Source organism: Haemorhous mexicanus, chromosome 6, assembly GCF_027477595.1.
Source record: "Haemorhous mexicanus isolate bHaeMex1 chromosome 6, bHaeMex1.pri, whole genome shotgun sequence".
NCBI lineage: Eukaryota > Metazoa > Chordata > Aves > Passeriformes > Fringillidae > Haemorhous > Haemorhous mexicanus.
The window spans coordinates 4,697,501-4,711,272 of record NC_082346.1 but is presented as its reverse complement, the minus strand read 5'-3'; the positions used below and the strand labels follow the sequence as shown (position 1 = coordinate 4,711,272).

General features: G+C 49.3%; 1 protein-coding gene across 19 annotated transcripts in view; it reads right to left on the bottom strand.

Annotated features, from left to right (window-relative positions):
- Positions 1-1,117: 1,117 nt before the first annotated feature.
- The window catches only part of PAX6 (paired box 6), a 25,513-nt gene continuing 12,858 nt past the window's right edge, over positions 1,118-13,772 (bottom strand). For 6 of the 19 annotated variants that reach the window (XM_059848339.1, XM_059848344.1, XM_059848340.1 and 3 more), the window contains 10 exons: positions 13,226-13,356; positions 12,281-12,322; positions 11,972-12,187; positions 11,257-11,422; positions 6,643-6,801; positions 5,775-5,857; positions 5,372-5,522; positions 5,127-5,242; positions 2,976-3,126; positions 1,118-2,105 (listed from right to left, as the gene is read on the bottom strand). In XM_059848339.1, the coding sequence (XP_059704322.1) occupies positions 2,020-2,105; positions 2,976-3,126; positions 5,127-5,242; positions 5,372-5,522; positions 5,775-5,857; positions 6,643-6,801; positions 11,257-11,422; positions 11,972-12,187; positions 12,281-12,322; positions 13,226-13,356 (1,301 nt within the window). In that variant the 3' untranslated portion in view covers positions 1,118-2,019. The remainder of the gene's footprint in view (positions 2,106-2,975; positions 3,127-5,126; positions 5,243-5,371; positions 5,523-5,774; positions 5,858-6,642; positions 6,802-11,256; positions 11,423-11,971; positions 12,188-12,280; positions 12,323-13,225; positions 13,357-13,772) is intronic. The other 13 variants (XM_059848346.1, XM_059848349.1, XM_059848350.1 and 10 more) reach the window with 7 other exon arrangements.

The following is a 13,772-nucleotide window of genomic DNA, read 5'->3' as shown; positions in this document are numbered from 1 at the left end:
CAAGTCTCCAGTGAAGTGCTATCTGCTGTGACAAATATACCAAAAGGAAAACATAACCAGTCTAGATGGTATCTCTGCTTCACAAAGGCTGCTTGTGATGCCTGTGCTTTGACTCAAAACTCCCCGCACATTGGCTTTTTAATCATGAGATCCCTTTTTCAGCACAGCATCGAGAGTAACAACTGCAGCACAATGAGCCAGCTTCATAGATATGGGAATGTTTAGATTTCCCTGCCAGTGACTAAAGGCCTTTAGCTTTCACTAGCCAGTCCCAGCTCGCATTGTTGTTGCCTGTTGATTTGTCTTCTCTCATTATTCCTTGACATGCAGCTCTCCACCCACGCCCACACTAACAACCCTCACACAAAGCGCATTGAGGTATTAACCAGGTTACAAGTTCAATGGAAAATTACACTAAGATTGTGCTGTGTGGCAATATAAAGGGATGGCATTCACTCTCCCAAAGAGCCTGTTAAAAACGCAGCTGGGTTGTTTTTTTCCCCTTTCAAGCATCCTAACAAAAACAATTTTTAGAAGTGGGGGGTGCATATCTGGGTATACGTGTGTCCGTGCGTCCTTTAGGTACAACAGGGACAGACAGACACAGGCCTGGCACGGTGCAAATCCCCTCTGGAAATTCTGCTGGATTCTGGAGTTCATTTAGAGCATCCCCAGAAACCTCAGCTAAATAAACAACCTCTTCCTGCTCTCAGTTAGATACGCGAACCTATCTTCTTTTTGTTAGCCCAAGTTACAGGCTGGTGGAAGGGCTGAAGCTCTGTAAAAGTGTTCCTTAAGAACCTCTCCTTACTGAAAATAAAATCAAAATTAAACTTAACATTGTCTTCTTTTTGTTAGCCCAAGTTACAGGCTGGTGAAAGGGCTGAAACTCTGTAAAAGTGCTCCTGAAGAGCCCCTCCTAACTGAAAACTGAAAATAAAATCAAAATAAAACTTAATGAGATTAACCTAGCACAGTAACAAAATTTGCAACACCACACTATAAGGTTAAAAAGAAAATAGTATAATAAAGGAAATACAAAGGCTTTGGCATGGTTTTTACAATCAACAATGGTTAATCTTGATATGTAGTTGTGAACAACTTCAAAACACTTAAGTTTAAAACTCTTGCAAGCACTTTTAATTGATTAGGAATGAATTCTAGATGCACAAAGATGATTGGACTGTGAACAGTAGTACAACTATATCTAAGAACAATTAACTCTTGCCGACCAAAAAAGAAACGTATGATGCATGAAAATGTGTATAAAACATCTATAGAATATTCTTGTCAAATATAAATGAAATTAACTTTATTATAGAAATCATTCTGGGAGATTTCTAGGGAAGACAAATACTTACATTTCGACATAAAACAAATCGGATTATATCGAAGACACAATCTACCTTTTATCTATCAAACTCTCTTCTTCATGGCAGCTCTCTCTTAACCCCTGTTTGCACATAGCTTCAGCCGTTAACAACCTTTGGAAATACCAACAGATATTTTTCTTACATAAATCTAGTGCGTGTTGTTCCAGGTTTAATTATATGCAATGGAATGATACAAACTTGGAACATCAATCCATAATCTATGAACAGATTGGTAGAAGTATTCGATATATCTTGATAAAACTCTTAAATTCGTGGCAAAGCTTGTTGATCATGGCTTCTTTTTTTTTTTTCCTTTTCTTTTTTTTTTTAAACAACTTCATGACCAACACAGATCAAACATCCATCCAGTCTACATTGTTCTTTTTTTTTTTCATTATAACATACAAATGCCCATTTACAAATAATACACCAAAATGAATAAAAGTTTGGATACCAAAATGAAGATTTGTTCCAACTGATATAATGCCTTCAGTGTACAAAGGTCCATGTGAAAGTCTTTTCCATGTGTTACAGCATAGGGCACAGTTGCAGTACAGAAGTACTCTGAGAGCCATTCTTCCTTTATAAAATACTGCTGAACATCCAACTGTTGTCCATATAGTCATTTACGGAATTAACACATGTTTTACTGTAATCTTGGCCAGTATTGAGACATATCGGGTTCACTGCCAGGAACTTGAACTGGAACTGACACTCCAGGGGAAATGAGACCTGAAAATTGAGAGGGAAAATGGATATTTTAGTTTTTCTATTCATAGCACGACTTTTGCTTCACAGTTTCACAGATTTGAGTTTGTATTCCAGCAAACGCCAAATTATTCCAACAAACAACAAATCTCACCATCTACCAGCCTGTGGAACCAGGGGTTGGGGCTGTATATATTTTAAAAATTATGCACCTCTCACTGATTGTTGTTATAAATAAACTTTCACGCTTTGAGATAAATGCCAGAGCCTTAGCTCATTTGTACCAGTGGAGAATTCAGCCCAAAATACACAGAACAGTTCTATTCTTTTGAAAAGTGCCTGGATTGCTCCTGTTTCTGCTGACACTTGCCCTTTTTTACCCTGATTTGCCTTTTTTATGCATGGGCTAATATTTCTACAGGTTCCCTGCCTCTTTGATAACTTCAAACCTTTAGCAATAAATAATGTCTGACACAGACACAGTAAAAATGTGCCCAGTGCTGCAATCAGCTTCACATACACTTAACCTCACCCCTGTGAATATCTCTGCTGAAATTTAATGCTGAAATAAATGCTGATTTGGAATTTAATTATACAGAGAATATTTTGAGGCATGGAGGGCTCACTAAAGAGCTTGCCTCTGTCCTGCTATTTCCACACCACCTCTGTTAATCAGCTTTCTTTCCATCTAGCCCTCCAAGAAGCAGCTTAAAAATCAGAATTTTTTGCTCTAGTTTGCAAGGTTATACATTTTCATCTTCTGCCTGCTATGGCAGCAACGAATCCCAGCAGAGAGACCTCCCCCAACGATGGGGAGAGCCTTCTCGCAGCCAATAGAGGTGAAAAGCCTGATGGCTGGAGCAGAGAGGGCAGGGGGAGCAGGGGGTCACTCACCTGTGGAAGTGGTGCCAGAGGTGCCCATGGGCTGGCTGTTCATGTGTGTCTGCATGTGAGGAGGGGTGTATGTATCATAGCTCCGTCCATTCACCGATGGACTGGTGGGCAGCATGCAAGAGTAGGAGGAGGTCTGGCTGGGGACCGGGGGCTGTGGGGGCAAAGCACAACGTGGTCAGTGGCTGTGCAGCTAAAGACAGCATCACACTCTTGGGCGTGGACGTGCCAGCCCTCAGACAGCAAAAATCAGCTTCAAGTTTCAAATTCAGGCACCCCAATGTAAAGACCTTTTTAGGAACCCAACCAAGCCGGCCCTTCATGGAGGCTTTTGGGCTAAAAATCAATATGGACAGTTACTGGTGCTTTTTCAGACATGCTCAGTGAGCAGATCCCTACATCCAGGTGCTGATGGAGGTATTACATCCCTAAGGCTGAGTGCTGCCCTCCTTTATACTCATCTTCCTTTTAGAAGATGTCTCCTCCCACCTGCAGCCAGAGACAGGGCCAGCATCTTACCTCGCACTGGGTGTAGTTCCCTCGCACTCAGTGCTGTAACTAAAGTCACTCCACTGAGGCACAGAGGCTGGTCCTGCATCTGCCAGCGTGGGGCTCATACACACAGACCACCTGTGGGGCTGGGGGGGACCAAGGCTCTGCAGAGGAATCTCCTAACCCCACTCACAGGTATGCATTGATCCCTATCGGAGCCTCAGCCACCCCAAACCTGTGCCAGCAGCATCCCAGAACAGACATCTCCGTTTACCTCAACTCCAACCCCTAAAACCCAATTTACCCGGGGGGAACAGCAGCTGGGGGCAGGGGCTGAGGAATGGCACAGTGCTGGAGAGGGACCAAGCAGGGTCTTCTCCTGCTCCTGGCTGCCGGTTGAGCAGGGACCAGCACAGCCCTGATCAAGGGAGACAGCGAGGGAACGGGAAGCAGGATGAGTAATTCCCACCCCGAGCGCACGAGACCCGACACGTCTGCACATATTTCCTGTCTGCACATCCCTGCCACACGCCTTCTCCAGCAGCACTCCCTGAGAGCCCCACTAGCTTTGGGAGAGCACACAAAGCTCTGTGCACCCGCAGAGAGACCCCTCCGAGCCCTCCTGGCTGCCCTGCCACACTGACCATGCAGGCAGCGTTTTCCAGCCAGGATCACACGTGCTGAGTCCCTGCCCAGGTGCCCAGTGGTGAATCAGGGGCCTCCTGCTTTCCCAAGGGTCCCCTCCTGGATCAGCCTTTTGATCTTTTGTCATCTGCTCCCAGCCCCGCTGCCGGGGACGGCGCCGCTGGCCTCGCACGTCACGGAGCAGCAACCCAGCCAGCACCGTTTCTTTCCACAGACTTGCAAGACTCTAACTTTATTTGGTTAATTTTGGTTCAGCAATTAGTAACATCGTAATTGCTGCAGCGAAGGAGTCAGGCTCTCTAATCTGCTCGCCTGTCTCTAGCAGTGGTCAATGCTCTGTGCCTCAGACAAAGCTGTAAAACTCCCGTAATTGGCCAGCACCTTCCTAGGCCAACCCCACCATTAAAAAAGGAGGAATTTTGCATCTGAAAGGTCTATAGAAACAGACCCCAAAGGAATAGATTTCTTCCTAACCCAGCTGGTGATCAGCTAATGCTTTCAGGCATGAGGATTGACAGCTCTTGCAATTCTGGCTTAGCTGGCATAACCACTGATGCTAATCACATCCTTCCCTCTCTCAGGTGTTCCTAATGTGCCTCTGCCACGTTACCTACATCCAGAAGGTCGGATCCCTCCAGCAGCTTATTCAGCCAGCAATTTCCACAATATGGCATCAGTGAGTTCCAGAGGTTAACCATTTTTTTTTTTCTCCCAGACAGCATTTTTTTTAATCCCAGATTTGTTGCCTTGCAAATCTGAGGACTTTTCTCTTTGGAAACCTGACAAAAGTGTTTGTTGAGCACCACATCTTTCAGTGCCCTTTCCCTTCTGATTCCCCCAAACAGGGCATCTTTTCAGATGCCAAAGGAAGTTGTTGGGTGCAGGTTTCCCTGCAGAATGGTTTGGGTCTGTAATCCCTCATGGCATGGAGGAAGGGTCCCCACCCACACTCCCACACAGCCCAGGGGTTGCTGAGTCCCCAAGGAATGCCGTGCCCTGGCGTGGCACTGGACTTACTTGCATAGGCAGGTTGTTGGCCATGGTGAAGCTGGGCATGGGCGGCAGCGCGCTGTACGTGTTCGTGAGCGCTGTGTCCGTCCTGCCCAACATGGAACCTGATGTGAAAGAGGAAACTATAATAGAATAGACAGATAGATGAACACATTAGTTTAACCACAATTACAACTGGCAGCACAGCCTCAGAGTTTCATTTGGCCCAGAGGATGGATGGATGGATGGAGGTGAGGGGTTGGTGGCATTACCGGGGGTGGTTGGTTGTGGGATCGGCTGGTAAACGCTTGTGCTGAAACTACTACTGATGGGAATGTGGCTGGGAGTGTTGCTGGCTTGTCTTCGCTGGTTCCTCAGCTTCTCTTCCCTTCTCCACTTGGCCCTTCTGTTGGAAAACCACACCTGGAAATACAGCATTTGAGAGATGTGAGTGACTTTACAAGGGCTAGAGGCATGGGGCCTCCCCCACGCAGCTCAAGAGCAAAGCAGCGGGTGAAAGCAAAGCCAGCTGCTGCTATTTTCCTAAAAGAAGGGTATGGGCAAATACCTGGTTATAAATATGGGTTGCCCCGTGCTTTGAGAAGCCAAGAGTAACAAAATCAGAGTAGTAATAGTAAAAATAATAATAGTTACAATTGCAGAGCAAATCAGTACCTGTATCCTTGCTTCAGGCAGGTCTATTTTAGCAGCTAGTCTCTCTCTTGCAAACACATCAGGATAGTGGGTCCTCTCAAATTCTGCAGAAGGAAATATTCTTGCATTAGCTGCAGAGTTGATGTGGCTGACTGTAAAACCAGAGCTGTTCCTGCACAGCCTGTGCTCTAAATGTTCCTAAGAAGCATCACTGTAAGGGCAAAGCTGAGCTTTCTTCCTGTGTGCTAGCGAGGAGGACGCCTTGCCTGCTGGGGAGCATTGCCATGGGGATGGGTAGGCTTGGGTGCAGTGCTGCATCTCTCAAGAAGCAGCCAGGGCTTCTGCCTCCACCGAGGGGGTCCCCAAGGCAGCTCTGACCCTGTCACCAAGAAGCGAAATGGCACGTCGCTGGCTAACAGCGCAAAATGAGGACAAAGCTCTGCGGCGGGTCAGAGGCGAGGTGCGCCCAGGCCGGCCAGGGAAAAGGGCACCTGCTCCTAGCCCCAGGCACTGGGGATGGGGAGTGAGGTGGGGGCAGGCGTGGAGGACTCTGCCAGCCCCCTGCCTGCCCTCGCCTCCCCAGCAAAGCAGCACAGTGGACGGACAGGAGGAGAGTTATTCCCCTAAGATAAGCCCGGGGTGCAGCATGGGTGTGATGTGTGCCCTGAACACTTCGCCTTTGAAAGCTATTTTAACAGCTTTGCAGGGCACACCACGGCCAGCAATGAATATTTGGAGCTCTGGAATAAAAGAGCACGGAGGGAGCCACAGGGTTTAAATATATACATATATATAAGGCACAGGAATGCCGTGCTTACATCCGGCTGGTAATGCAGTCAGGGCACATTTTGTTTTCTCTCCTGCTTCAGCCATAGAAAATGTCACTCACCTTTCTCAAGGGCTTCGATTTGCTCTTGGGTAAAGGATGTCCTATTTCTCTGCAGCTTCCTTTTCAGCTGGAGTCTCATTTGGGCCTCGTCTGAGTCTTCTCCATTAGAGCTGATGGAGTTAGTGTTTTCCCCTCCTCCCTCCTGTTGCGGACAGCCATCTGTGGAACCGAGAGAGTCGGAAAGTGAAATGCAGGTACCCTTGTTTGAAGAGATCCCTATCAGAGAAATAATGCAACTGGAAACGAGTTCAGCCATGTTTGCTGACACCCTCCCTTGAAAACGTCTCGGGTATCAAAGCAACGCGGCGCTAATGGCACAGGTAACACGGAAACATTTCGGTTTCCAGCCTTACGTAAACATCGGAGATGAGGAATTATCATCATCACCTGGTCTTAATTTCATTTTGTTTTCCCTCTGGAATAAAACCTGCATAAAAATACTTTCCCCTGAAAGTGATTCTTTCCATGAATCCCTGCTGGAGTGCCATGGCGGTCTCCTCCATCTGCTGCATTTATTTACCTATTGCTATATTTAAAATAGTGATGTTCAGTATTTCAGATTATCTATAATCAGTAATTCCTATCTAATCAATTAGATGTTGATAGGTTTGCAGAAAATGCTATTAAGAAACCAAACCAAGCTTGTAATCTTTTAAAAAAAATATTTATCCAGTTTTTATTTGAATTCTGCACAGTCAATTTCATTTTAAAGGTTGTGAATTTAGAAGTGCCTGCATTGTTCTGCAGTTTTATTCAACTATTGTATGAGTGTGCATTGCCTTGACACCTATTACTGAGCACAGCTGTAATTATATCATCACCAAGAACAGGCTATAATTGCTGAAAATGGAATTTTATATTTAGATAAAAGGACTGTCCATTCTTTGTAATGTGTTGCACCAGAGAAAAGTAAGATTTCTTTTAAAATTTTAACATGTAATTTTAAAAGAAATAGTAGCGAGTTCACTAACTAGCTAAATACGCTGTTCTGCAGCTGAGCGCTTGGCATATCATTTAAGTGGTACATTTTTAATTAGGGCATTTCCACCACTTTTAATGTAATTTCTGTCATTAAACAGGGGAAACTTTCATTGTGCTCGGCTCTCGGGCACAGGCGGCTGCGGCCCGGGGCCGGCTGCTCTTGGGGGGCTCGGCGGGCACCCCCGGCCGCCGGGGCCGGAGGGACGGAGGCTGCCGGCGAGGCAGAGAAGTCGTTGTCCTAAATGAGCTCTCCCTCTCCTTTCAAAGCATATTTTTCGAAGCGTTTTGATGTCGCATAAAGAGGGAGCCGGGGTGAGGGACGCATGGGCTACTTATGCTAATTCCCTTGAAAAGTTACGCCAAAAATAAATAGCGACACTCCCGCGACATCCTTTAAATATTGTGGGAAATCAACTTTAAAGTAATATCATTTATAATCGGCGAACAATGGCCTCGGTCTTCAAAGCTCGGGGGGAATTGTGACAGGATCTGGTGGGACCCTTTCAACCACTTTGAAATGTTTTAAAACCCGAACTTTCTCCTCCATTTAAACACAGGGATTCAGCGGCCGTGGTCACCATATGGGCGGCCGCAGCCCCATTGAGGCGGCCGGCGGCGGGTGAATAGCGGGGGGGCGGGGGGAGCCGCCTTTCAGGGCACACAAAGCCCCGGGCCCGGGGACGGCCGCCGCGGCGGGGCAGCGCCCTGCCAAGCGCGGGTGGCAGCGCCGGGGGCCGCGCCCGCCCGCGGAGGGGCCGCGCTCACCTCCGCCACCGCCCTCATCCATCACTGTCCGCTCGGGCCGCGCCCGCAGCGCCCGGGGGCCGGGGGGGCGCCCGGGGGGATGGCCGCGGCCCCCCGAGCCGGGAGGGCTCCGCGGAGCGCCCCGAACCTGTCGGGGGACAGAGGGAGCCCACCGGGCCGCTCCCGAACCGGGCGTCCCCGACCCAAAGTTTTGAGGCCGTACTTTTTTGCCACCCCGCCTCGGTGCGCTCCCCGTCTCCCCGAAGTCTTTCGGCCAACCTAAAGTTTTCACCTAAACTCGCTTATGGTCATTTCCAGCCCCGTCCCCCCAAAATCTTTCGGCCAACCTAACGTTTCACCTAAACTCGCTTATGGTCATTTCCAACCCCGTCCCCCCAAAATCTTTCAGCCAACATAACGTTTCACCTAAACTCGCTTATGGTCATTTCCAACCCCATCCCGGACAATTAAGATATCTTCTTTTTAGACACACACCCCTTCTTTTCTTCTTCTTTTTTTTTTTTTTTTCTTTGAGTTTTGGTTGTTTGGGTTTTTTTAAAGCCCCTAAAAGAAGCTATCTCAATAGGGCTGTTCCACCTTCCAGACCTAATCCGTAAGAAAGCAAGTGAATGTCCGTCCCTATTATCCTATAGCCAGACCATCTGACGCTGGGTATAGGATTTGTTTCCTGGAAAAAAAAAAAAAAAAAAAAAAAAAAAAAAAAAAAAAAAAAAAGACGCTGGGAAATAAAATCATTCCTTAGTTTCTTAGTGTCTTAATCAGTGAGGCGGAAAACAAGCAAAAAAAGATAGCAAACCAATTGCAGCACCTCTCAGCTATAGAGCCGGGATCAAAACATTGTAGCATCTGTTGAAAGAGAAAGTGTCTAAATCCTATAGAAGGCTTTAGTCTTATAAGAGAGGGAGGGGAGAAAAAAAAGATAAGAAACAGTGTCTCGGTGATCCCTAAAACCACTAAATCACTGGAGAATTTCTCCCGGATAGAGATGTCTCTTTTTGTTCTGTCAGCCCTCATGTATCCATTATTTTATTCACTGCTGCATGGCGTTTATCAGATTGAGACCATATTTGTACCCCTCTGAGACCTAACCTCGCCTTATGCTTTTTGAGTAATGGACTCTTAAAATCCAGTAGCATATCCCTGCAAGGGAAAAACATTAGAGGGAGCATGAATATTCCAGAGGAAATCCATTTTATTAATTTTAATTTTGCCATGCGGATGTTTTAAGCGCCTGCCTGCCTCCCCCTCGCCGCTGCTGCCCACGCGCACCCGCGGCCCGAGCCCTGCCCGCTCCGCACCGCCTCATGTGCGGATTTCGGACAGGGCTCCCGAGGTCCTCCGGCCGCGCATCCTCCTGCCCGGGGCCCGCGCTCCCCTGCGGAAACTGCGCTCGTCCCCACGCCACGGGAAAGGGACACCACTGGCCCCCAAAGGGCCACCCGCAGCCCCCGCCCCGGGCACAGGCGGCTCTGCCGCAGCGCGGGCGCGGCCAGGGGCCGCCGGGCCCAGGTGCGCCCGCTCCGCACCCGCGCAAGGGCTGCTCCTCCGAGCAGCGCTCTGCGGCGGGGAGCACGAAATTTCTCCAATTAAAGCCTTTCCTAAGGAAAAATAAATAAATAAAAAGGCCAAATCGCTCGCCGGCGGGAGCGGAGGGCGGCCTGGAGCCGCAGGGGCGGTGGGCGCGCTGCCCCGCGCAGCAGCGCTCCGCGCTCCGCATCGCGGGTGCGGGCAGCGAGAGAAGGGCACCGGGCCCGCCGGGAGAGCCCGGGCAGGGCCCAGCCCCGCAGGTAAGGGCGAGGCCAGGGCGGCCCCGGTTCCTGGGGTGGACATCGGGCACAACAAAATGCCAAAAGAAAACCCCGCAACCGAACAACAAAAAAACACCAAAGGGGGGGTGGGGGAAGCGAGGACTCCGCTCTATCTTTCTAGTGTCCTTCATAGACTGTTTTCTTCTCTTAAAACTGACATGTCTAATTGGCAAGCGGTGCCATATCGTGTCCAGAGGTCTCCTGTGGAACATTTCTACAGCTGTCTCCTTCAACTAGACGCTTATTCATGTCGCCTTAATGAGAAACAAAACGATCTCTAATGAGCAATTACATAGCGACAGAATTGTTCCCATAACAAATTCTTGCGTGTGACAGAAACATCCTTTGTACCAGATATTCCGCACACTGTTACCGATTTTTTTTTCCTTGCGGGGTGAAAACAAAATGCAGGTTGTTGTATATAGACACCTCTTCTAAAGGAATGACCAGAGACAGGGAGAGCCGAGGCTCAACAGAGCCCGCATTCAAAAAGAAGCCATTAACCATCTTAAGTATGTAACGTAACATCCCATTATCCTTCATATTATCCCCTTGTCATTCCTACAACAAATACCTATTAATCTTCAGGATAAACAGTTTCCTATATTTACAAAGTTGTTTCGGGTCCATTGAGGAGGAATTACAATCAGCCCTACGGAGATAGTTACCGATCGCCCCGGCTTTGGGGAGAGACCCCGGCGCGGGAAGGCGGCCCGGGCAGGGAGCGGGAGCCCTAATTACCGGGCGATGGACGAGGTTAAGGTTGAGCCCCCGATCCCGCCCGGCTGCTGGCACCGCGGCTTTGGCAGAGGATGCTCCTGTGCTCCCCTGCCCACCGCCGGGCCGGAGCTGGGGCTGGACGCCCACCGTGCCGCCAGTCCCGCACCCACCTGCCCGCAGCCGCCCGGGGAGGCGGCGGCAAGAACCCCGCCACCCTCAGCCCGGCGGCCGGGGAAGGGGCAATTTGGACCCGCGTCGGGGCCACCTCCGCCGGACGAGGCCGAACCTAGCCGAACCGGGCCGCCCCGGGCTGGGGAGCGGCCAGCGCGCTGTCCCTTACCTTGTGTGGGCTGCCCGGGTACCGAGGTGCCGGGGTACCAGCCGGGCCGGGTGCCCCAGGTCCCCGTCTGGCCGTTCAGCATCCTTAGCTTGTCGTACATCCCGTCGGCACCCATCTGTTGCTTTTCGCTAGCCAGGTTGCGTAGGACTCTGTTTATCGACGACACCTGGAAGGCAAAGGACAGGAAAGGCAATGGTAGTGCGGTAGCCCGCTCCCCGCCAGGCACCCGCGCAAGCCCCGCGTCCCCCTGCGCAGCGGGCGGCTCGACCTGGGCGCAAGTCAAGACTTCCCCGAGCGCCGCGGCCGTCCCTGCCGCCCCGACTCGCTCACTGCTGGTGGTGGTGGTGCAAACAAACAAACAAACCACTGGGGAGGGGGGGAAGAAGGAGAGAAAAAAAAAAAAAAAAAAAAAAAGCAAAGGGAAAAAAAAGCGCCCCAAACCCAACCCTGCAAAACCAGAGTGATGGCTCCGACTGATGCTTGCAGACCTGAGGCGCCAGGCACAGGGGTGACCCGCATATTGTTTTTTATTTTTTTTTCCCTCCTTAAAGGCATTTGTCAGATTCTGTATGAAAAAATGCGTCTGACCCTGCCACATGCAAATGATATGAACCTGCTATCCTCTCTTCTGATACCAAAACAAAGGAAGCAGAGGCTCGCTACGGCTACCCAGCATTGTACACGGCACACAGGAAGGTTTTTTTCATGAACTTACACTGGGTATATTATCGTTGGTACAGACCCCCTCTGATAGTAATCTGTCTCGAATCTCCCACGCAAAGATGGAGGGGCACTCTCGTTTATACTGCGCTATTTTGCTTACAACTTCTGGAGTCGCTACTCTCGGTTTACTACCTCCGATTGCCCTGGGTCTGATGGAGCCAGTTTCGTAATACCTGCCCAAAATTTTACTCACACATCCATTCGACACCTGGATAGGGAAGCGGACAGAAAATCACATTATTAATAATTTCAAGACAAAAATAAAATTGTTTAAGTATGCATTAAACAATGACAAGCTTACGTTTTGATTGTCCAGCACTTGGACTTTTGCATCTGCATGGGTCTATAACACAAAAATATACCTTAAATGGTATGAGAACTTACTTAGAGAGTCTTTTTTTTTTTTTTCTTAAAAAAAAAAATTACATTCGTGGCCCTACCCTCTACAAAAGTGATACTTTAAAAACATTTGGAAGAAAAAAAAAATCATCTGGTCAAAACGTAATTATCTTAGTATCAAGGTTAAAATACGCCTTAAATGCGAACAATAGGTAAACCAGACTAGTCTCCATCCTTCTCACTGCTCTTAGCCAAAGGACTTGAGGGGGAAGGGGTGAGTGAAGGGTTTTCAAGACCTACATTTACAAAATACCCCTGAACTGCGCCAGATTGCGGGAATGTCCGTAAGGACAGATTCCGGGCTAAAACAGCGTGGCTTTGAGGGGGGTTCTTTTAACTCTCTCTCTCTCTTTTTTCGCCTTTTTTTTTTTTTTAGTATTGTTTTGCTTTTTGGAAGAAAAAAAAAGGGTAAAAATTAAAAAAAAAGAAAACAAACCAAAAACAGTAAGCCACGCCAAATGCATACAGATATCACAAAATCATAAGTAAATACGGGGGGTACGGAGGGAAGGAGAGGAAACTGAAATTATGCCGAGCCGTATAATTCAGTTTATTACAGCGAGCTAACTGTAACGACAGTGCAGGTTATCACCGGATGGAAATAAGGGGGAACGAAAAGCAAAAATTGCAATATTTGAAAAGGCATATATATATATATATATATACGCATCAAAAGGTCTATTTGCAGCAACAACCGAGCAGATGGATCGTTTTATTAGGCTGGAAGGCGGGTGGTGGTGATGGTGGGTGGGTGTGGGGGGGTCGCATTAGCGCCCGGCGGTGACACAGCGGCGCTGGAGCGGAGCGGACGGAGCGGTGGGAGGACGGGGGGCGCCGCCGCCTTCACCTGCAGGATCCGGGAGATGTCGCAGGGCCGGGCGCCGCTGTGAGCGAGTTCCACGATCTTCTGCCGCGTGGAGTCGGGCAGCGGCCTCCCGTTGACGAACACCCCGCCGAGCTGGTTCACGCCGCTGTGACCTGCGGGAAGCACAGCGCCCACCATAGCACCCTCCGCTCCCGCCCGAGCCGCACAGCCCCCGCCGAGGCACCGAGCGCACCCCTCCCTCCCCTCCGCTGCCCAGCCGGGTCCGGCCCCGGCCCCGCCGCCATCCTCGCCCTCTGCTCCCCGAGAGCCACCGCGCCTCCGAAAATGCGTCCAAGGCGCGCTCCCCGTCTGCGAAACCCGCGGTAGCCACAAACCCCGAAACCCGACCCAAAAGCCCAGAAATATTCCTGGCCGGATCGCCTTGGGTTGCTTCTTTGCTTAGCCTTTTTTCTTTTTTTTTTTTCTCCTCCCCGCCGAAAAAAAAAAAAATTAAAAGCCCAAAGCCCAAGCCCAAGCGAGCCTGCCTGCATCCGCACAGCCGCAGCTCGCTTCGCCAAAAGCAAAGCGA